The 21,911-nt window shown below is 43.1% G+C and overlaps 1 protein-coding gene across 1 annotated transcript; it reads left to right on the top strand.

Moving 5' to 3' along the window:
* The first annotated feature begins 646 nt into the window (after positions 1 to 646).
* On the top strand, positions 647 to 18,747 carry LOC142588598 (uncharacterized). Its single transcript, XM_075700433.1, has 5 exons — positions 647 to 935; positions 2,517 to 2,668; positions 15,096 to 15,163; positions 17,182 to 17,268; positions 18,623 to 18,747. Exons 1-5 carry the CDS (start codon positions 840 to 842, stop codon positions 18,745 to 18,747), a joined length of 528 nt encoding a protein of 175 aa, XP_075556548.1. The 5' UTR covers positions 647 to 839.
* Positions 18,748 to 21,911: the final 3,164 nt, after the last annotated feature.

Genomic DNA, 21,911 nt, shown 5'->3' with positions numbered 1-21,911 from the left:
TCATAAAGAACTTGGAAAGAATCTTATAGAGGCAATCATAGGGGAAAACAAACTATAATTGAAACGACAATCATAGCTACTGCATAGCGAGAATTACTTCTTACCATGCCATTTAATTAACGTGTAGCTTATACATAGATTCTAAAATCTGAACACGTACGGTGTATTTTCTTTTTTATTATTCTTAACGCCTTCATCCCCAACAGAATAACAACTTGACCTCCGCCAAAAGCTAAAAGTTGCTTCTACCTGCAACGTTCAACGAGTTTGTTGACGCAAGTTACTTTCAACATCCGTCTGCTCGAAACGTTTCACCGCCTTATTTTGTAAGAACAAGAGGCGTTTTTATCTGCTGAAGTCACGATACAACACAACAAAAAGGAAAAAGAAACATAACTAGTTTCCCGAACTCTCGGCTAGCTAAACAGACAAAAAATAAATTGCCAGCAACCCAAAGACCTGTTTTCGAGCATGCAGACCTGCCTTCGAACTTACATTTTTCTAGATGTCTTAAACTCCCCCCCCCCTCACCCCCCCACCCCTCCCGAAAAGAAAGCAGAAAAGAAGAAGTGGCTTCCTATAGATCTCCCGCGGAGCCACCCACTCAAGCGATAAGCGAGTGGTTCACAGGGGGCTCCGAAACAGCCTGTCCTGCAACTCAGAATTGGCGGCGCTTTCTTTCCCGTGTTTTGATCCTCCTGCCACTGTTCTTTGTGTTTTGGAGCAGAGATATTGAGTCGACACTTAAGGAGCATGTGTCTCCTTAGCCCCCGTCAGTCGTCTTGCATTCCGTCCTCATCGATAGGCTGAACAGCCCAAAAAGTCCTTCGTCGATTAAAATGGGCTGGTGGAACGCGGCCACGTGCGTGGTGCTAGCTGTGCTGGTCACTGCCATCATTGCTGCGAATCGCCGAGAACCAACGGACGCATTTCGGGTGAGTTTGCCAGGCTTTCGCCAGGTGTCCTTCTTTTGTAATGTTTAATTTATCTTGCCATTTTATACCCACCAGACACCAATTCATCATGCAGACGAAAAATCTGGTTTCAACAAATATTTTGTGTCCCGCATCAAGAAAAACTCGCTAGACGACTGCAAATTATATCTGCTTTTATTTTACGGCGCCTCGTTAAGTCCAGAAATGGGAACCTCCTGCTCGAACTCACAAAGGAACGCAGGATATAGAAACATGTACTATTTAATTTCTAGCGTACTCCAAAAGTATCCGTACAGCGATAAATTTCGGCGATGTAAGACATTGTCAGAAACAAAAGTGAGAGTTACGTTATTTTTACACTTAAAATATGGGTTAGTTTTGAATTATTATGCCTGGGCAAACTATTATTTTTATGAACGAAATACAGTTATGACTGAAAAGAGATATTGCTCGAATTACACAAAATTCATTGCGAAATGAACCGAAAAGTGTGCCTTAGAAGGCAGATTTCTTCATTTTCCTAGATTGTGGTACACTTGTGATCCGTCATTTTCATCGCCCTTGCTGATTAGTTTAGGTATTCGTTTTGATGCTGAGACAAAGAGGACTACGATACTAGTACTGCTTCTTTTATTTTGCATTTCAACTTTTGCTACCGTATGATCTGCAGCACCCGAATATGTAATTGCGGAGTTCTATTGTTACGTTTTAAGGGACCCTTAAACGATATTGATTTGCACCAACGTTCAGAGTCGTTAGGGCGGGTGTTTGTGATCATTAAGTGACGCATTAAAGCGCTCACCTGAAGCGTGTAATTTATTAAAAGGTCATAAATATGTGCATCTCTACCGATCGCAGCGGCTTCGCTCCAGTAAGTTTTCAGCAGCCACATTACTAAAGACAGTGTAACATGCTAATATGTATTGTGTGTCGTTTTATCACAAAAATTAATAAACAGTAATAGCGAACATATAAATAATTTTTTATTCGTCAAAACATGGCGTGAAGCTGCATATCCCTCCAGTTCTATGCACTGCGCACTTAATAAATGGAGACAATTTAATGCAGCCGTAAAGTTACAAATGAACGATAGGTGCAGTGCTTTGACACCTCAGTTTGATGATTGTAGAGAATGTAAGGAATCGTTTAGGGGATAGCAGTGTGCGAGAAAATGGTGCCACTATACTTAAACGCTATCACAACAAGTCGCTTTGAAGGGGCAAATAGTGACATGTTTCCTTTTTTGTTCTCTGGTCGGATACGGAATCTGTCCCGTTTGCTGGCAGTCATTCTGAAAGAACTATTCGCGGATCATCGCAATCTACTTGGTAATTTTAGCAGGTGCGACATGAACTGCCTGTCTTGAAAAGTGGCACCTCCGAGATGGAAAGGGCTGTGGCGATATAGGAGGCAGCACCTGAGAAACCGCTTTTCACTTTTGAAAATATTTTGTTAAAGTACATGAAAAAAAAAACACTCCTTGTAGTGCACAAATAATGCTGAAACTCTACGTTCTAACAGAAAGCTGTCGTGCAATATGTAGAAATAAAACATTTGTTTTGCTTCTTCTGCTTCTTATAGATGATTGGCGCATTCCCCCGAGCCGTTAGCATCTCTACTTCGAGCAACGATTCGTCCTTCAAGTGCCTGAGCGCCATTCGAACGCACTTTGATCTACAAGCAAAGAAGGCCACCTACGTTTGGCGCCTCAGAGACGACAATGGCCGAGTGAAGTAAGCTGTTCTTAATTCGTAATCTTACAATGCACAAAACACACAAAACAAAACTCGCTGTGTTAGATCCCTCGCTGCTGCGTCCTTCATCTGAGCAAGGGCCCCTGGTTTAATTCGCAGCCGAGGTTACGAACTCAGTCGGGGGCGGATTGCGATAACGCTCATATGCTAAGCTTTGCCTGCACTGTGAGGAAGCTCGGAGGGCCAAAGTTATTCGAGGGCCCACGCTAAGGCGCCTCTTGCACACAAATTGCGGCTTTTGTGCACAAGAATCCGCTGTTTGATTGATGGCAGTTTTGATTCCTATTAGAATTCGTTAGAAAGAGAACGATGGAAGCTAGAGAGTGAAATGCGGATATGGCGAAGAATGCTTCAGTGTAGCGCAATCACTGTGCGGTTATCATTACTGCCTCAATCACAAATGAGTTGTGCTCTCTAGTGGATCGTTTTCTTTCTTATGACAGCTATATGACGGATATATTGGCAAGGGTCTGCCGAAACGCCTATATATGCTTTTTAATACAAAGGCACTATAGGCCGCATTACGCGAAAATCCGGCGTTGTAGTCGGCGGCGTGACGGAACGATGGTACCAAAAATGGCCCACGGCAAAGAATAAAAACACGTCAAAACCCTCAGATTGGCCTCAAACTTCTCTGGGAGTTTCCTGTAAGCAATATAAACTAATGCCCCATTGAAAACATATCAGGTAAATTTCCATCTGGGTGGGAGTCCCACACTGGCCTCGAGGGTGCCAAATGTGCACGCTTTGCCGACGCTACTTGGGCTCCATGGTTCAGGTTGAATAAATGTGTGCCCAATGAGTGTGTCAATGCGCAGGTCACGTCGCAGCTATCTGGCTGACTAAACGTGCGGCGCAGTGCATTCTTTGTCAGCATGTGGCGGCGCAACCAATGGGCAGGAGGTAGCGCCACGTCACGGGCGTATGAAACGAGTGCGTAATGGCGAATTGGTCAAATCGAACCGGTGCGCAACGGGCCGGCCCAGTGCGCCGTTTCATCCAATCATCGTAGCCTCAGGGCGAGCGCCGGCGCGATTTGCCGGATTCGCCATTAAATAAAAAAGCAGTAACGTCCAATTGAACGCCGTTAAGCCGCCCTTCGACTTAGAAACTCCTCGCGGGCAAGCTTGCGCGTTGAGACGCTTGGCGCGTTTTCATTTGCCCTTACCGATGCGCAGTTAAAACGCAGGCGAGAGCTTGCGGAGACATGGAACGCACAGAAGAAAAAAAAACATTTCAACAAAAGGACTATAATGCTTTCGCATTCCCACACATAAGCAGTCGTAAGTCTCTCTCGAATTTTTCGGCCATGTTAGGAATAATCTATTACGCCGGTGTGCGGTTCCATAAGTTGCCACATGGACATTGTACGTGGCTGGTTTTGCCCTCACACAGGGGATGTAGTGTGCCAGGGACAACATCTCATACCTACTTAATTACTTCTAATAAGAGCTGTCATATCATGAGATTTGTAAAGCATTCTCGTATTAGAGAAATCAGAACAGTGTGGACAGGGTGACGAGACCAGCGCCTATTGTCTAATCGGCACAGCCTCGTGATCGTGGTCGCTATCTGCAAAAGCCCAGAAAATTAAGCGAACCTCAAAGTGCCAATGTGCGAGCACGCGGAACTGTCGATAAATTCGTAGTTGGCGATAAACATAAACAAGATCCAGTGCAGAGCATCATAGCAGAATAAAATGTCTTGGAGTTGAACACACACCAATGCCGTTAGCCTAAGATGCCTAAATCGGGCTCTCAAGGGCCGACACGTCGGGCATGGAACTACCGGTTGTGCCAAACCTCTGCTGGAAACCGAAGTGGCTCAGAAGAAAACAAAGCGTAGTTACTCTTATAACTACAGACCTCTTAATACTCTCGCAAATGTTGCTCCACGTTTTCTATAGGCGTCGCTTCGTTGTTTAAAGATAGTTCCATCCTAGCACCTGCACGTGCACCTGCACCGCATTTTACTTGCCAAAAACACGATTTGATTATGGGGCACGGCATAGTGGGGGACTCCGGGTTAGTTTCCGCCACCTAGGATTCTTTAATGTGCACCCAGTGAACAGTACACGGGTGTTCTTGCATTTCGCCCCCGTCGAAATGCGGCTGTCCCGGCCGGGAATTCGCCTCGTTGCCTCGTGCTTGTGAGCGCAATGCCAAAGCCACTTAGCAATCGCTTTATCTGTCAGCACGGAAGGCATAACAGCTTCTAAACGCGTCATCTAGCCGCGAACAGTGCAACATGGTCTGTTCACGTCGTGCTAAACCACGCAGTGGATGTATCAGTAGATACGGAAACAACGAACGTAATCGCTACATCGGGAAAACGGTCGAGTCCGACAGGGCCAATGTTCACGGGACATCAATTGCGGCCCAATCGCAGCGTCCATTCACGAAAGCGCTATCGAAGCACATTGGCCGTTTTGACGTGCACATCAGGCGGCTTCATCGTCGTGGTCATTTCCCCTCATTTTCAGTGTCGCGGAAGCTATTGAATGATTAACACATGCCCCTTGCCATGGCTGTGATGATAGGTGCGTTGAGTTCCCGATGCCAGTTGTTCATTGGGTCTGTGGCGCAATGCATTTTGTATGCATTGCATCGATAACTGTGTCGGTCCGGGCTTTATAGTAGCAAGGGGCAAGTGATATGCAGAGCGCCGGACCAGTCAGACAATTGGCCACTATCCAGACTAAATACGAAAGGCCAGTGCACCAAACGAAAGTCCGCGCAGAAGGCTCTATCACGCTACACCGGTTCCTGCGGTCACCGCACTTCCAGACAAACTTTACGAGCGCCAGCTGCTACCACGGTGACAACCGCTACCACACACGGTTGCTTTGCGTTCGACTCTCTTGCTCGCCCCGTTCGCTCTCTTTCTATTTTTACCCCTATACGCCTTCTCCCGTGCATGTAGCCAACCATAACTACTCCTGGTTAACTTCGCTACCTTTCTACGCATCCTTTCCCTTTTTAATGAGGAGTTCCGTTTTACCAAGTATTTACGATATTCCCTATTACTGCAACTGCAGTTAAGAGGAAGCCTTAACGGGGCCCAACTTCGATGCCTCTTATTGAAATGTATGTAGAACGCAGAAACTTTTTTCTTTGATTACAACTTGGCTGACTCTAAAGAAATTTGTTACACTTGAAAGAGAAAAGGAAATTCCAGTGACTGCTGGAAAGAAAACTTAAATTTAGTGTTTTATTTTTACTGTTTGACAGAAATTGGAGAAAATTAGCGAATTTGAAAATATAGAAGCACGATTGTGACAAATCTGTAACTCTGCAGGGGGAACAGATCTTGCAAATGTTTAAACTGCATTTGTTAGCACATCCAAAGTGCGCTAAGTTTATTTAACAATTTGCGTCCACCGTGAATTTTCTACGGAGTTTACAAAGGTTTGGCGAAAGTCCCACTTACGTGTTAGTGGTGGACTTAGAAGCCAGGTATCTTACATCTAATTTGTCCGCTTTAGATGTACTGTTGCATGCAATTTAGCCAATCTTGATATCTCTTTTGGCTGTATATATATATATATATATATATATATATATATATATATATATATATATATATATATATATATATATATATATATATATATATATATAATAGAGAGAGAGATACAACTTTATACAGTAGTAAACTTGATAGCTCCATAATTTTTAATCAATGACGGCCTAATGAAAAAAAAATCTGCTTGCAACAGTCACGAAAATTTTTACTTTTTCTTTAAATGCCAACAATATAATCAAAATAGATTCAGTGATTGCCGAGAAAAACAATTTATCCTTTCACACGTATTTATCTGGGAGACCCGACCTCAAGCTTTCTCTCAAGAAATCGAAATTGGGTTACCTGTGATAGGCGCATGTCATTTTTTTGTCAATTCACAGTGGTCCCAACGATGTGTTTCCCGAATCTCGCGGACGCACGCAGCCTCGAATGCGCCTAGGTACACGATATATTACCGGTGAACTTGAACAGCACCTAAAGCTTGTGTATAAAAGTAAGCAAAGGAAAAATGTCTTCAGCGCTCACCGAGAAGCCTCGAGCCGCGCATCGCGCGCTCGTTGTCTTGCCTGCCTGCCTCCTGCCGTGCGAACCTTGCGCTCCCGGATGAAAGTTGCTGGACGAGTCACGCCGAACAACACGGCTGTGAGCCTCCCGCACAACAGACATGTTGATTGTAATGCTCACGCATTACCGTCGACAATCGTCGTGAAATGGATTCTGTCGCAATTCTTTTTTTTTATTCTGTAGCAGTAGCCCGTTTTATATCGTTCTTGTTTTTTTTCTCTTTAGTGTCTAGAAAGCATGCGTGTCGCTCTACATAAGGTCTCGGAAAGACCACTAGCCATCGCACACACCAAAGTGATTATTTCAGTTCAAGAGGTAATGGGCTAGTTTAAAGGAGCCAGTCTTTGGTTCGGCAGCACATGAAACTGAACAACATACGTGTCAATTTTTACTTTATCGAGCGCTATTTGTGCTTGAAAGCCGAATTGGTCATGGCATGTTCAGAAAAGACGAGTTTACTACAAGGCGACCTTTGCTTCCCGGTCTTACTTCTATATAAACTTATTTTTCCATAGCTAAATACCGTCTTCAGTCAATACAAGTAAGGTCTATTAGAGAACCAGGTAAATTTTAGCGCCTAATCACTGCGTTAACCAATAAGATAGAAGCAAATGAACCTTGGATTGGCTCTCATACGGGGTGTTTTTTCTTTCTGCACCAAATTTGTTAAATATTGCCTATGGCAGATAGCATAATTTTAACCCTTCATCTCAAGTACTCGGTTAGACGGCCGTTACTTCTACGAGAAACCAATATGTTCAATTGAATAATTAACGTAAATACACTAATTAACTTTTTCAATAATTATTTTGCATCACATTTTCATTCTACGAACTATAGCCGGTGAGTTCGCACGGCGTGTCCCCTTACAAAGAATGCCCTGGACAGTACTAGTCCCGAGATATTAATTTTGAAAGTATCCGACAAAATGCGTTGGCATTCTAGTTACCTTTTTAAGAAGCCACAGTTGCGTGTACTAGGGCATAAAAGGAACTTGAACACGAATGCATAATTTCTATGGACGATTTGAAAATAATATCTCGGAACTAGTGTCTAGCAATTCGTTCCAAGTGGACAGGCCTTGTTAACTAACTTGCTATATTTCGTAGATTGAAACATGTGGCGTGAAGTAATTGATTGAAAAGTTAGTGTAATTACACTATTTATTAGATTGAAGATTTTTATTTCTGCTATAAGTAATGGGCTGCATCAACGAGTAATTTAGATCAAGGATTAGAATTGTGCAATCTGTGATGGGCAATCTTTAAAAAAATTGGTGCAGCTAAAGCAAAAACACCCTATATATCTAAGTGCACCCGCAGACCCCCCACGTATAGCGCTGTAAATAAATGCGAAACTTGCGCCAAAAGGAACTATGAGAGCAGCGCGTGTGGGTCTTACCACTGAGCGTTTTACTACTATAATATAAGCACGTGGAATAACGTTTATACAACGTTTATACAACATTTCTACAATACGTGCTGACTAGACGTGTGAACGCGCACACTCCTATTCGCAGTCATAGTCACTGTAGTGTCCAGTAACGCAGAAAAAAGAAACGTGTTCTCACAAACCCAGGGGAAGATATACGGACATGTGCCACCTCGCACACATTTTCACGGCACAAATTTGCCGCTCCGATGAGCGCCTTTAACAAATAAACAAAAGGTGACCCCCGCGACGTTGCCGATGTCTACTGCAATGACACTTGCTGAACCAAGAATACGAATCATTATTTTGGAATAAAAAATATTCAACATTTTGGCGTAAGTACAAAGATACAATTAGACACAGGGACTCTGGCGGTCTACAAAAAATGTTTTGTACCTATACACTGTTGATCCCATAGCAGTTATAAAATTTTGTTGAATGCAAACGTGTTTTCTTGACCCCAACCGCACTCGCCTTTGGCGTGGCGGCGCGTGAAGGCTCAGGGGGACAGCGCCAGTGCTGCGGCTTCTCCGGCCGTCGTAGTTGAGTGACGTCCCGCGTCGAAGAGAAGGGCGTGGAGAGGCCTGATAGTCCAGCTGGGCTCGAACAAGGGCAACATGGCAGCAAGGAGTGCGTGCTCATTTCTGTTCGGCAGCCACATTCGTCGGGTCATTTGTGTTTAAGAAAGTTTTTACACGTCCTAGAGAGCACATAAAAACAGTGGAATGCACATACTGCTGAAACAGTGCAATCAGCATGTCAAAGCGTATAACCCGATGGTCCGACGCGTGTGACTGTTGAGCGGTAGTGAGGCTACACGGCATGCATTCATCCTGCCATTGTGGTAGAAATGGTTTTAGCCAAGTTAAACAATGTGCCGCAGAGAAAAAAAAGAAAATAATAATACGTGCTGCGTGGTACCGAGCCTGCGCACCCAGTAGCAAATAGATATTCTACTGCAACGCCAACAGCATGGTATCCTCAGGCGCCACTTTAATTGCTGTATTAACCACTGGCTCCAAACTTTAGAGCTTTCTGCAGCATGATTCGAATTTATTTCGGTGTTCCCAAGGCCAATTCCTGTGCAGCTTACACACCTTCTACTCTAACCGCTCACATTTGTTGTATAACGTTTTAAGGCCTACAGACGCTTCTGGACGCCTATTTCGTTAAGAAAGCGAGCGCACAGCCATGCTGGCATTGAGTGCCATCAAAATGAGATACTGGACGCCGATTCCCTTTTATTTATTTATTTATTTATTTATTTATTTATTTACCTACTTATATATTATTTATTCATTTATTTATTATAACTAGCTGCAGCGTCTGAGTCGGACATTATCGTAGGGGGTAAATTACAAAAATAAAGGTCAGAAATGGACCGTAGCGAAAAACATCACCCAGCCAGTTATAGGACTAAAGTACAATCATCGTGATTACAAAGCAAGAGAACACATCCAATACTAAGCATAAACCATCCCATTTCCAGAGTTCTTACACAATGCATAAAACAGTGCACCGAAAATGTTATGTAAGAGAGATTCATGTAAAGGTCGCTATGTAATATGAAAAATTGGGCGCAGACACTATCTCATCCGGGAGCCAATTCCATTCTGTAATTGTTCGAAAGAATGAAAACTTAAGTAAACTTAAATAAGATTGATGTCACCATATATTTTTTGGAATTGTCACGTCTTTTAGACTGATAACGATGTCGTTTTAAATGTGTGCTTTTGTCGCTTCCTGTGCTACCACTGCTGTGTAAAAACTTTAACCGGGGTTATTTTCTGCGTATAGACAGCAACTTCCACCCAAGATTTTCCCTGATTTGCCAACTTCTAATTTTGCAGTCGCGGATTCCCGTGACAAATCTTGAAGCCTTCTTGTAAACACTCTCTAACTTATTTGCAGAAACATTTTTGAAGGGATCGCATGCTGAGTATGCGTATTCTAACACCGGCCTAACATAAGTAAGACACAAATTTTCCTTCAAAGCTTTGGACGCGTACTTGAAGTTCCTCTTGAAAACGCGTAAAAGTCAGCGTGCTTTAGCGGTTGTTATGTCAACGTCGGAGGTCCGATCCAATGTCGCAGTTAAAGTATGTGACTTAGTTAACGCATCGCATTAAAACAATATTTACAATGTAGGGATTAGATACCTTTTTCTTTTTGTTCCTAAACTGAACATGATAACATTTTGCTATACTGAAGTCCATCTTTTATTTGGCACACCAAGAACACTTTTTTTCCGAGCTCGAAATGCAGCACGTTCGTATCTTCCGCACGTGTCACAAGATGGTATAGAACGCAATCACCCGCATACAGTCTGACATTCGAAACGAGGCACTCACTTAAATTATTGATAGAAATGGGGAGCAGCAGTGGAGGAAGGACCGACCCTTGAGGCACACCTGATAAAGCATTAACCGTTCGTGACATCGCAGCGCTCAGAACCACTTTTTGCTGCCGTTTCTACAGATAATCTTTAAGCCAACCGTTAAGTGGGTCGGCCAGATAAAGAAATGACAGTTTCTATAATAGTAAGTTCTGCGGGACTGCCTCTAAGGATTTTCGAAAATAAATGAAAACAGCATCTACATTGCATACAACACAACTTTACACGTGCGATGATTGGAAAATATCCATATGTAATAAGAAGCTCTCTACGCATTTTAAACACTGTTTAACCTTTGGTCAACTGGATACGTGGGGCGTATATTTAGGCACTTCATTTCACAAAAGATATTACGAAGATATTTGTTGCTTGAAAGTCTCACGGTAGGAGCGACGAGCTCATGCTGCTAGTGAAAAGTTTGCGGTGCTTGTACGAGAAGTGCGGCTTAATGTTTGTTTCTCGTATGCGAAGCAGTAAGTCAAAGCAAGATAATAACCGGTCACATGGACTCGGTGGCTATGGTGTTGCCCTCGACCTCATGTGGCAAGTTCGAGCTGCGGCCGTGGCTGACGCATTCCGATGACGCGGAAAAAACACTTGTCTATACTGTGCTTTGGGTGTACATTAAAGATGCTCAGCTTACTCCAGATCCCTTACTACAGCATCCTTCATAAATCTCTGTATAGTTTCGCGATGTTAATTCTGACCTTTAAAGCAGGAGCATACGTTACCTACAACCGCTCAAGGAGTTCATTTATTTTCTTTGTGCGCAGTTATTCGTTTTATTCTCAGTTAATTGAACAAATCATATTTGTTCAAGCTTGTGGAAAGGTGTCCATGTCTTACTCAGGTTCGTGTTGCTTGTTCTGGTCCGAAATAGCACGACACTCGCGCTCTGAAAAGTTCATAACGAATGGAGACGAAGGATTACGCAGCACTTGCACTTGAACGAAGAATAAAGACAGTCCAGGGTATAAGCGTGCAACCACCAGTCGACGAAACGCCGCTCGACGAAACGCCACTCGACCAGTTTTTTGCCGTTTCTTTTTATACGGTAGCTCACCCAAGCGAGCCGATCACCGTTACTGCAGCAGGTGTATCACGGGCTATTCAAAGGCTACAACTTAGCTCCAGTCCTGGACCGATGGCATCTGCTCAAAACTACTAAAACTAACTTCCTACGTATCATCGTTTTTACTGTGTTTAATTTTCAAACAATCACTGGATACCGGCCGTGTCCCAGATGATTGGAAATCTGGCCATATCATACCCATATTTAAATCCGGTGAGCCCTCATCTCCAAGTAATTACCGCCCGATTTCACTGACATCAGTTTGTTGTACGCTCCTTGAACACATAATTTATTCCCACATTATGGGTCATCTTAAGGCAAATAATCTGTTTTTCAAAGACCAGCATGGCTTCAGATACAAAAGGTCTTGCCAAACGCTGTTGTTCGAATTAATCACTGACCTACATGACTCCTTGCACAATTTGCTTTATACTGACGCAATATTTATACACTTCTCGAAAACCTTCGATCGTGTTCCCCATAAACGTCTAATCATGAAAATAAACAACCTTAAGTTAGATTAAAAAACTACCCATTGGGTTAACGACTTCTTATACGATCGCTCTCAATCAGTAACAATTAATAACAAGTAATCTACTTTCTGCCGCGTTAGGTCAGGGGTGCCTCAAGGGTCAGTGTTTGGCCCTTTATTATTCCTAATATATATCAATGACATAGCTATGAATATGAATTCAACAATACGGCTGTTTGCCGATGATTGTGTAATTTATAGACACATAACCACCCCTGATGACGTTGCGATATTACAAAAAGACTTAACCACATTACCTGAGTGGTGTCGCGTATGGAAGATGAAAATTAATTCAGATAAAACTAAGGTCATGATATTTTCTTTCAAGCTAAGCTTTCCGTCCAACGTATACACTCTACGCAATTGCATACTCGAACGAATCTCTTCTTTTAAATATCTGGGCGTTATTCTTACATCTGATTTAATCTGGACCATGGATGTGGAGCATATTACTAACAACGCACTAAAAAAACTTCGCTTTTTAAAGCGCCGCCTGTACCGTACAAACAGTGACACAAGACTTCGTGCATATATTTCTCTTATAACAGCAACCCTCGATTACGCCTCAATTATTTGGAACCATCACACAGCTAACCTTTCTGATTGCATCGAATCAATTCAAAATAAGGCTACAAATGTTATCTTGCGCTCCTACTCTCCATACTATAGTGTGTCTTCCGGATCTTGGCACACGGCGCAAATATTTTCGTCTGTCTTTTTTTCTCTCCCTTTACTATAGCGATTCATCTCTTTCATCTGCTCCCATTTTGCCCACCCATTATCGGTCCAACCGCAATGACCAAGCATGCCAAGTGTCTCCCATATTTGCTAGGACCAAGAAATTCCAAATTCCCCTTTGGTGTTATCAGTGAATGAATGGAACGCCCTACCCCAAGATATTGCAACAATCACTAACCCGTCTGACTTCCAATCTGCCCTGCAAGTATTTTTAAATGCATAAAATGTTCAGCTGCCACTCCTTGACTGGCCTGCAATATATATATATATATATATATATATATATATATATATATATATATATATATATATATATATATATATATATATATATATATATATATATATATATATATACATTTTCTGAATGTGCATTTTTCGAACACCCACCTCCTCCCACGTGTGCCTAGTTGAAGCGTGCCATGTATAGCAAATATGATACGTACCCTGTACTCTCACCCTAATTTCTTTTAGTTCTTTTTCTTCTTTTTTACGAATTGTATCTTTTATTGAAATCGGTGCTTGATTGTTGGGCGGTATTATTCAGTCGTTTTTATTGCGTTGACATATGTGTGAATTGCATCCCCCCTATTTAATGCTTTTCGGTGCCTTCAGGGTATTAAAATAAATAAATAAATAAATAAATAAATAAACACATGAACGTGAACACCTATCAACTCCCTCGGTCTTCCATCTTTATGAAGATCGGAAATGTTTTCGAGATAAGCACTGTGTTGTCGATTTTCATTACGAAAGCTTCTACTGTGGACCCTTACTATCGTAGTTGGAGTGGTAGAAATACACATAGCGTTTAGCCTTGGATCCCTCCCAGCCAGGAGTGTAGCCAGAAATGTTTCTCGGGGAGGGGGCAGGGCGCACACATGACCGGTGACGGGGCGAGGACTGGGCCTTAGGGTGTTATCGCACGTCGTTTGAAGCCATGCATATTGATACACCTAAACTCCGTACGTGGGGAACATTCCCTGTGTACCACTACTTTTCTAAGATTCTGGTGCTTTATCATTCACTAGCCTGCCTCGATACCGTGATTTTTCGTGCAAGGTGGTTACACGTTTTGTTGCGCCGCCATATTGTGTTGGAACACTGGAGATAGGCTATGACTGGCAGCGGGAATTGAGGCTCTGCGCTCGCTTATACTCTAGAAACGTGTAATTTTCGTGGTTTTTACGCTTAAGTGCATCGAAATATTTATGCGTCACCTTAAAAAAGCCGGTGTAAAGCTTACACAAAAGCCACGCTAGAAAAAGTTTCGATCTCAGCAGATTTGTTTTTGGCGTGCTTTTGTTGAAGCTCACAAATTTATTTCAGAAACAAAGCTGGCCCACATGGTGTGTACTTAATGTTTTAGACTTGGCCCTTCAACAATACTGACGCCACTTTTTGCAATCGGGACACAGTGGCTGTAAACGTATAGCTGTGTAATGTCGGGAAAGGCAAAAGGAGGTGAATAAATACGGCAACGTTACCGATACTGAAGATACTGCAGTTATCAAGATACAGATCGCGCGTATGCGAAGTAGGAAGAATAGTAAACTTCACCCACGAGAACTCCAGCGGCAGGATGAGACCCGTAGCTGTAATTATATGGCCGGCCCGAACAATGAGTTTACGGCAACCGCTGACAGAGAAGCTCGGGTGCCTTTTTACGTATTTCTAAAGTCGAAGTACCAGTGCACCCTTAAACGGAGTAAAGTTTACCTTTCACATGTAACACCCTAAGGACTCTCAACTATAATACAAAGGTGCAGTATCAATCTGTTAAGGGTGTTCTAGCAAGTACATCCATTAAATATAAGGCTGAAAAAAGGCTTTTTCGATAACCAGTGCAGACACAAGGTGCAATTAATTTAGTGTTTTATCCTGGCACGGAAAATGACCCAACGAAAGCAATAGGCAAATATAAAGCATGCATCAATCCAAACTCACCCACTTTTCTCTCTTGTTACATCTTTTGTTACGAGCAGTGACTCGAGCTGTATCATATCCATGCCTTGCATTAGGGATAGTCACACCGGAACCTGATCTTGTACTGCCACTGATACTTGTTAAAGCCCTTTTATGATTAATTCAATGAGTATTGCATTCTAAGCGCCAAATGCACTACTAATACAAGCTTTGTCTCTTCCAGGAAAAATGTAAGCTTCGATATCGAGGAGGGAAATGCCATTGACCAGGTCACTTACTTCGTTGACAATGGTATGTGTTGTTTGTTTTTTGGCTGTTTTGTGAGTGTTCTCTCGCTATGAATATAGCGTCGACTTCATCATTAGTTCGTGCAACAAATTCTACGCTGGATATTTGTTATAAAGATAAGCATCTATCCTATAGTCCGTAGGAAGCTGACGGTTGACGCATTTACCCCAATCTAAGGCATATGAGACAGTGAAAAAGAAAATGTAACACGTAGCTAAGCCCTCCTATTTTCGAATATACGAAACCAAAATTTACTCATTAAAAGCGACATTAACTTTGCGTTTCAGCGTTTATGACTATTTGTACACAATTAGCGCAAAAATACTGATCGTTGCCAGGGAAAAAATTCAGGCAAGGTTTCCCCCTTTTATATTTCGTGCTCTAACCTTAGTACCGACGTTGTCTCAGCAGCATTATAGATTGAATCGTGTTCTTGTGTATTTCAGCCGTTTTTGAGGAGCAAGCTTTCTCACAAGTTACGACATTTCAATTTCTTCGAACACAATTAAACATATTAGTATTGGTAAAACACTAAACATGCGTCTGCCAGACTGTGTCAGAAGGCGAGAAGCTCTCAGAAAGTTTAAATATCTTGTCGCCACCTCTATTTTCGTTTGGCTTACTCGTTGACTTCCAAGTCATACCATGAGGGACATTCGAAATATTGTAACAGCGACATTCAGTCTTAAAATTATGATTGTCTTCTCAAAATGTTAAGAAAGAACGTATGAAGAAATAAAGTGCTAACTTGCTGGTTGGTACATGTCTGAAAAAAAAAAACTAATAACAGCGCAAACAAAGGAACTTGCAGAGTGATCAACAGTGCTTCGTCTATCTCAGTCAGTATATCCCGTTGTGTGCGCTGTTATTAGTTTTTTTTAGCTATGATGAAAACTGCAATGATACTGCGCTATTTCAGACAAGCTCCCGTAAATCTCAACGCCCTCTTCAAGCTTTCGTCAGGCCTTTCAGCCTTTAGCCATGGCTTCCTCTTTGTAGCAAGAAGGAAAGAAACTTCAGTTGACATACCTTGAAAGTAGTGCATAAAAGAATAAACAACCCGCCTTGGTTGCTCAGAGGTTATGGTGTTGGGCTGCTGAGCAAGAGGTCGCGGGATCGAATCCCGGCCACGGCGGCCGCATTTCGATGGAGGCGAAATGCGAAAACACCCGTGTACTTAAATGTAAGTGCACGTTAAAGAACCCCAGGTGGTCCAAATTTCCGGAGTCATCCACCACGGCGTGTCTCATAATCAGAAGGTGGTTTTGGTACGTAAAAATCCATAATTTAACTTTTTTTAAAGAATAAACAGAGATCACAATTCATAAGTTGACAAGAAATAGTCAATGGGCAAGCATTCTGTTTGTGCCATAGAAACGGTAAACCCATTTCTTTTTAATAGCTCACCAACCTTGACTGGCAGCATGCCTTTCTCCAACGAAGCTATTCGTGTCCTTTGCTTGCTTGCGAAACTTTGTTTGCCGGAAGAATATTTTTACAAGAGGGAACATCGATCGTTCTTTCGCAACTTCATTCGTGATGGAAACAAGAAAACTTGTGGATTGCTCTGCACTCTATTATGTCTCAATGGCGGCGTATTTACAGTACATTTAAAGACAAGTCAGGAGTGAGGTTGCTTGCTACGCGCTTGCCTGTACACGATATGTATTACGCACTGCCGAGCACGTGTACCGTGAATATTTTACATTCGCAAGCGTTAACAAAGATAGGCTAGCGATAAGGCTTCAACTGCGGCTAGTCTGTACAACATCGTTCGGTTTACTGCACAGGAATTTCACACGAGAGACCATAAAAGGCCACGGATGGACATGCGAGTACACGCTCCTCCGTCTACTTTTGTTGCATATTTTGTGCGAAATGGCAGCACAGTAGACCGAGCAATAGCCTTGCAAGTACAACACAGTGCACAGTAACTGTGCTTTAATTACTAGTACAAAATGACCGCTGTTAGTTTATAGAGTTTCGTGTGTGAAACGACTAAATTTTCTTTCTTTTTTCAGATCGTACTCGCCCCTTCACTGCCTACTACAACTATACAGACTACAAGAACTGCATGGTCATAATTGTTCCCTACAACGGCCATGATCGTAAGATTGAACAGTCTCTACAACGTTATTGGTGTAGTTTTAAGAGCACGGCTTTCGTTTCATAGAGCTCGCACGTTCTAATCATGAACAGTGACTTCGGCAATAATGTGTTACGAATGTGACGACACGTGGAATCTGTTCCGTCGGCACAAGTAGCAGAGAAGCTGTCTTAGAAGTGCTTATATATTACGCACGTCATTGTGCCCACTAAGGGAGAAGAAAGAAAAATGTCACTGTGTGCTCTTAATGAATGTACAACCGTTTCACGCAGACTTGCTTATGCGCTGAAAAGTACGATTCTCGCACCTCTCACGAGAAGGTTGGCCGTGTGCAGTCACAGCTTTCTTTACATTTCGGTCGCCACTGAAAAGAGCAAAATAGACATTATTCCACAGTAGAAGAAGGATGTTACGCGTTTTATAGTCCCACTGGTCCTATTTTGATTTCTTCCTCGAGTCATTAGTTTGCAAAGCACGGATTAAGCAATGCATTGTTCATCAGTGGGCGTCATGTGAACACGCAAGTGTTATTTGCCTCTTGGGTAGAAGCAATTGAATTTTAGTCAAATGCGAACAGGGATGAAGGCAAATTGTGCGACGAAAAGCAGCACTTGTAAGCAGGACGGGCGCAAAAGGTTAAGTTTTCATTACTGCGTGCAGATCTTAACATATGGTGTAAGGGTGCCTTTACGGTAACGTCTGCATGCGTCGCCACCATCCCTATTTGTAGATTTAGGAAGTCGGTACGAGTCGGCCGCACTTAGCGAAATGTTTTTCGCGTCCCCTCCACTCACCGTAGCGGTCTTCTGAACACACGTATGCTCAAGCATGCAGCTAAGCATCTCAAAAATATTTACACAAATGTAGCATAGGCATGGGTGGAGCGTTGCTCCGAGTGAAAAAAATTTGGTGTAAGTACAAATATAAACCACAACAAGTTCGAAATTGCAGCAGTGATTGATATCTTAATACAAAAGGCTGGAAAATACATGAGAAAGACTGACAGCTTTGTCAGTGTTAACATTCTTGTATAAATATTTTTCTTTTGTGTAGGCAAAAAGAAACAATAAATATTGAATGGCTGCTCTGCATAGTATTTCATGTACTCCACAACTTCTTTATCGTGAAATTTTATGAATCTTATAGAGTCCGGTAGCCAACAAATGTACACTGCGGGACCACTTATTCTGACACCAATGGGGCTTCTCTTTCTTGTAAGGGGCCTATGCGCGTACATATATGCGTCCTTTGCCCGTTCTTTTATTTTTTTGCAACCACTTCACGAATTCTCGCTACCTGTTTTGTCTCATGTATGGTTCACAATATTTATAACTCTTTGTCCTCACTACTTGCAGATTGTATGCTGTGGGTGAAACGCGCGATCGCTCATTCTGTTCCTCAGCACTGCCTGGAGCGCTACGAAGAGAATTGTGATGTCAGAGTCCCAACGTTCGAAAACGACCTATGCAAGGACGACTAAATAAAGTCAAGACATTTCACTGGATTTTTCTGTGTGTGTACACTAGGCAACTCATACAACCACCGAGCTAATAGAACAACCAGCAGGTTGGTTCGTTGCTGTGTAGCATCATTTCGGGCTTCTTAAAAAAAGGATTTCAAGTGCCTGATGGTGGGTTTAAACGCGCTTCCCCCAGAATAATAGTATTATGCTGTAACGATGAGACCGCAGTCTTTGATTGTGTATAACGTTCTTAGGGTACTCCCAGCACATTGTGGGGTCTGTCTGTCTGTCTGTCTGTCTGTCTGTCTGTCTGTCTGTCTGTCTGTCTGTCCGTCTGTATCTATCTATCTATCTATCTATCTATCTATCTATCTATCTATCTATCTATCTATCTATCTATCTATCTATCTATCTATCTATCTATCTATCTATCTATCTATCTATCTATCTATCTATCTATCTATCTTCACGCTAAGCAGGGTGTATCGGGTGGAATGTCGGGCTGCTGTGCTGAAGCTACAGGGCTCGAAAGCAATTGTCGGACCAACTTTGGTCACTGCGTTTGTGCCAATGTGTACCTATGTGCCGCTCTTAAACGAATCTCTTTCACGCCTTATCATTTAATCACTGGAGATTCGGGACTGGATATACGGCATGGTTATGCGCCAGTCTTCGATGAATCTCTTTGTAACTCGGAACATTGTGTATGTGCCAAATGGTGTGTGCTGGTCTTCTATGAACCTATTTGATACTTACTTAGGTCAGAGGGTATGTTATAGTAGGCGTCTGTCATTCTTCAAGTACAGCCTGGCAGCCTACGTAACTTGGCATCCCTTACCCCTCACCCATTTCATTTATAAAGTTGTTACTCACTCGCTCGCACTTAAATGAGTGCCTTTAATGCCACCTTCGGCAACTGTGCAGTTTCCACTGTGAATGTGCCGCTCTTAATTAGATACATGATTCTTTCAATTTCTCCAATGCTCGGCGGATTCGACACCAAGCGCAGACTAGACGGCGGTAATGAGAGACGGCGCAGCGCGTGCAGTGGGAAGCAGCGCACAGACGCAGAAATGCATCAGGAATGAAGCCCATGTGCATTTCTCTCGTGCTGAGCAAAATCGAACCCATTTCACACGGATCTGAAGGGCAGCCCGACGCTTTAGTAAGCTGCGCCACAAATACACTGAACATGCACTACTTTTCAGTGAACCTCTTTCACGCCAACAATTTAGCGAGCTGCACCATTAACGCACGGGGTATGTAGCTCTCTTCGGCGAACCTCTGGTCCTATTGGGTCTCCGAGTATGAATCACAGGTTTTGCAGGCCGAAAGAGAACAATTCTCCGCATTCGCACGCACGCACGCGACTCATGTCGTGTCGGAGGCCACGCTCGAACTTCTCGGCAGCGCCACTAGGCGCAACGTACCGAGAAGAAAGTGTGAGAGGGTAGCCCGGAGGCTGCATGACTCGTCACTCACGAGGAGGTGTTTTTTTTTTTTTAGAGCTGACTGTTCTGTCTCGCTGCATTTATTCTTTTTTTCATGTGTTTTGCTGGAAGGCAATGCTTCCATTGCTACGGCAATGGAAATGGAGTCGGTAGAACGCCGACGCGACGTGACTACTTCGGTAGGAACCGGCCCGAGGAAAAGAAACTGCCCTATAAGTCAATCCGACAGCGAAGACACTGTGTTGTACTCCGGTTCAAGCAATGATGCCTCAGATGTCAGAGGCTTGGAGGGAGCGGTACACCTGAAGGCCAAGAAACATCAGCGGATGGTCATCGTAAATTAGGTGAACTGTCATGCCACAGCGAAGGTCATCGCCGCACACAGTTCTCCTTGTGCCTGACACACTTGCAGACAACTACGACAGCCTTAATCGACAAGCGATTTGCGTTTCTCTGGAGGCTCTTGTACCAGGAGTGATTCAGAATAACAATAAAACATCGAAGGAACGCCCTGGCTAACTATGTTAGCAACTGAAGCGCAATCGATGTTTTGATGGCAATAAAGTCCCTGGGAAACATTATTCTGCACTAAGTTGTTCCGCATGGCAACGATACCCACGCTGGGGTTGTTTATGGTACTGATGCGTCGATTAGGCATAGAGGCTTGTCCATTTTAATCAAACCTGCGACAGATGGTCTTGCCTTACGGCGCTTTGACAACTCGAGCTGTGTTATGATTAGCTCCAAAGGTGACTACCTACGATCACTCATAAAGGTCCACCACTTTCAGCATGTAGTACGATTGCAGAAGATGTCAAATTATTGGAGACATGACTGCTGTCTACAGAAATTCAAGAGTACGCCCACGATGTTCCGAACAACACAGCGCTGACACTTTCTGTGCAACGGAACTCAAGTACCCAAATTGTCAAGATTCACACATTGCATTCTCAAAAGACTACGTGAAAGAAACAACAGAAAATCTTGAGGAAGATGACCAGAGATCATCAGACAGAGCTGCTTCTGTTGCACTAAATAGACATCGTTCCAGGCAATAGACGTCGACGAAATCCTCTTCCGGCTTGAGGGAGATGTCTCGTGCGGCAACACGGCGACTTCTTCTCCATCTGTATCCGCTAAGACCACGAATGCCAGCGAAAAAAGAGGCTGTGTACTGTCGCTTCATCACGTGAGTTGTGGCCAGCGATGCCGAATGCATGCAAAACGTCAGAACTACCGCACATGAATTGCCAATTGCAATGTCGCTGCAGTTGACCGCATGCTAAAAAGAATTATCAAGTGATTGTCATGCTAAAGTCCCTCAGGAATGCCATGCGTCTACTACTGACAAACATCGACCCTCCAGCTACACGTAGCGCACTGCAAGTACTGGAGACGTTGACCCTGGTGCTTGAAAGCTTCGCATGGCACCGTAGCCCACTCCTCGCTACCATTTTTCAATGAAGTCTAGAAAGTGTCTCTATTCTATTGGTGTGTCCGAGGCTTGAAATCAAACTTTTGAGATTTTAGAACCTTTCTTTCCGGAAATTGTTTTCCCATCCTCGTAATTTGTGAACAACACGTTCAGACTACCATTCACCATGCTGCCTGTGAGACATTCGTGTCCTCGACCTGTGGTGATGCAGGCAAGATCACTGTACATAGTAGATGTGAATTGACATACTTTCGCACCGAGTTCCGGCTCGGAACGATAACCAGTAGGCTTGTTTA

This window comes from Dermacentor variabilis, chromosome 7 (genome assembly GCF_050947875.1).
Source record: "Dermacentor variabilis isolate Ectoservices chromosome 7, ASM5094787v1, whole genome shotgun sequence".
Taxonomy (NCBI): domain Eukaryota; kingdom Metazoa; phylum Arthropoda; class Arachnida; order Ixodida; family Ixodidae; genus Dermacentor; species Dermacentor variabilis.
This window is presented reverse-complemented; position numbering and strand designations above follow the sequence as displayed.

Bases quoted from the DNA above. Each gene is read 5' to 3' on its own strand.
- LOC142588598 (XM_075700433.1), top strand. From the start codon at position 840: ATGGGCTGGTGGAACGCGGCCACGTGCGTGGTGCTAGCTGTGCTGGTC. The intron at 936-2,516 runs GTGAGTTTGCCA...TGCTTCTTATAG, and splicing joins AACCAACGGACGCATTTCGG to ATGATTGGCGCATTCCCCCG. The intron at 17,269-18,622 runs GTAAGATTGAAC...CACTACTTGCAG, and splicing joins TCCCTACAACGGCCATGATC to ATTGTATGCTGTGGGTGAAA.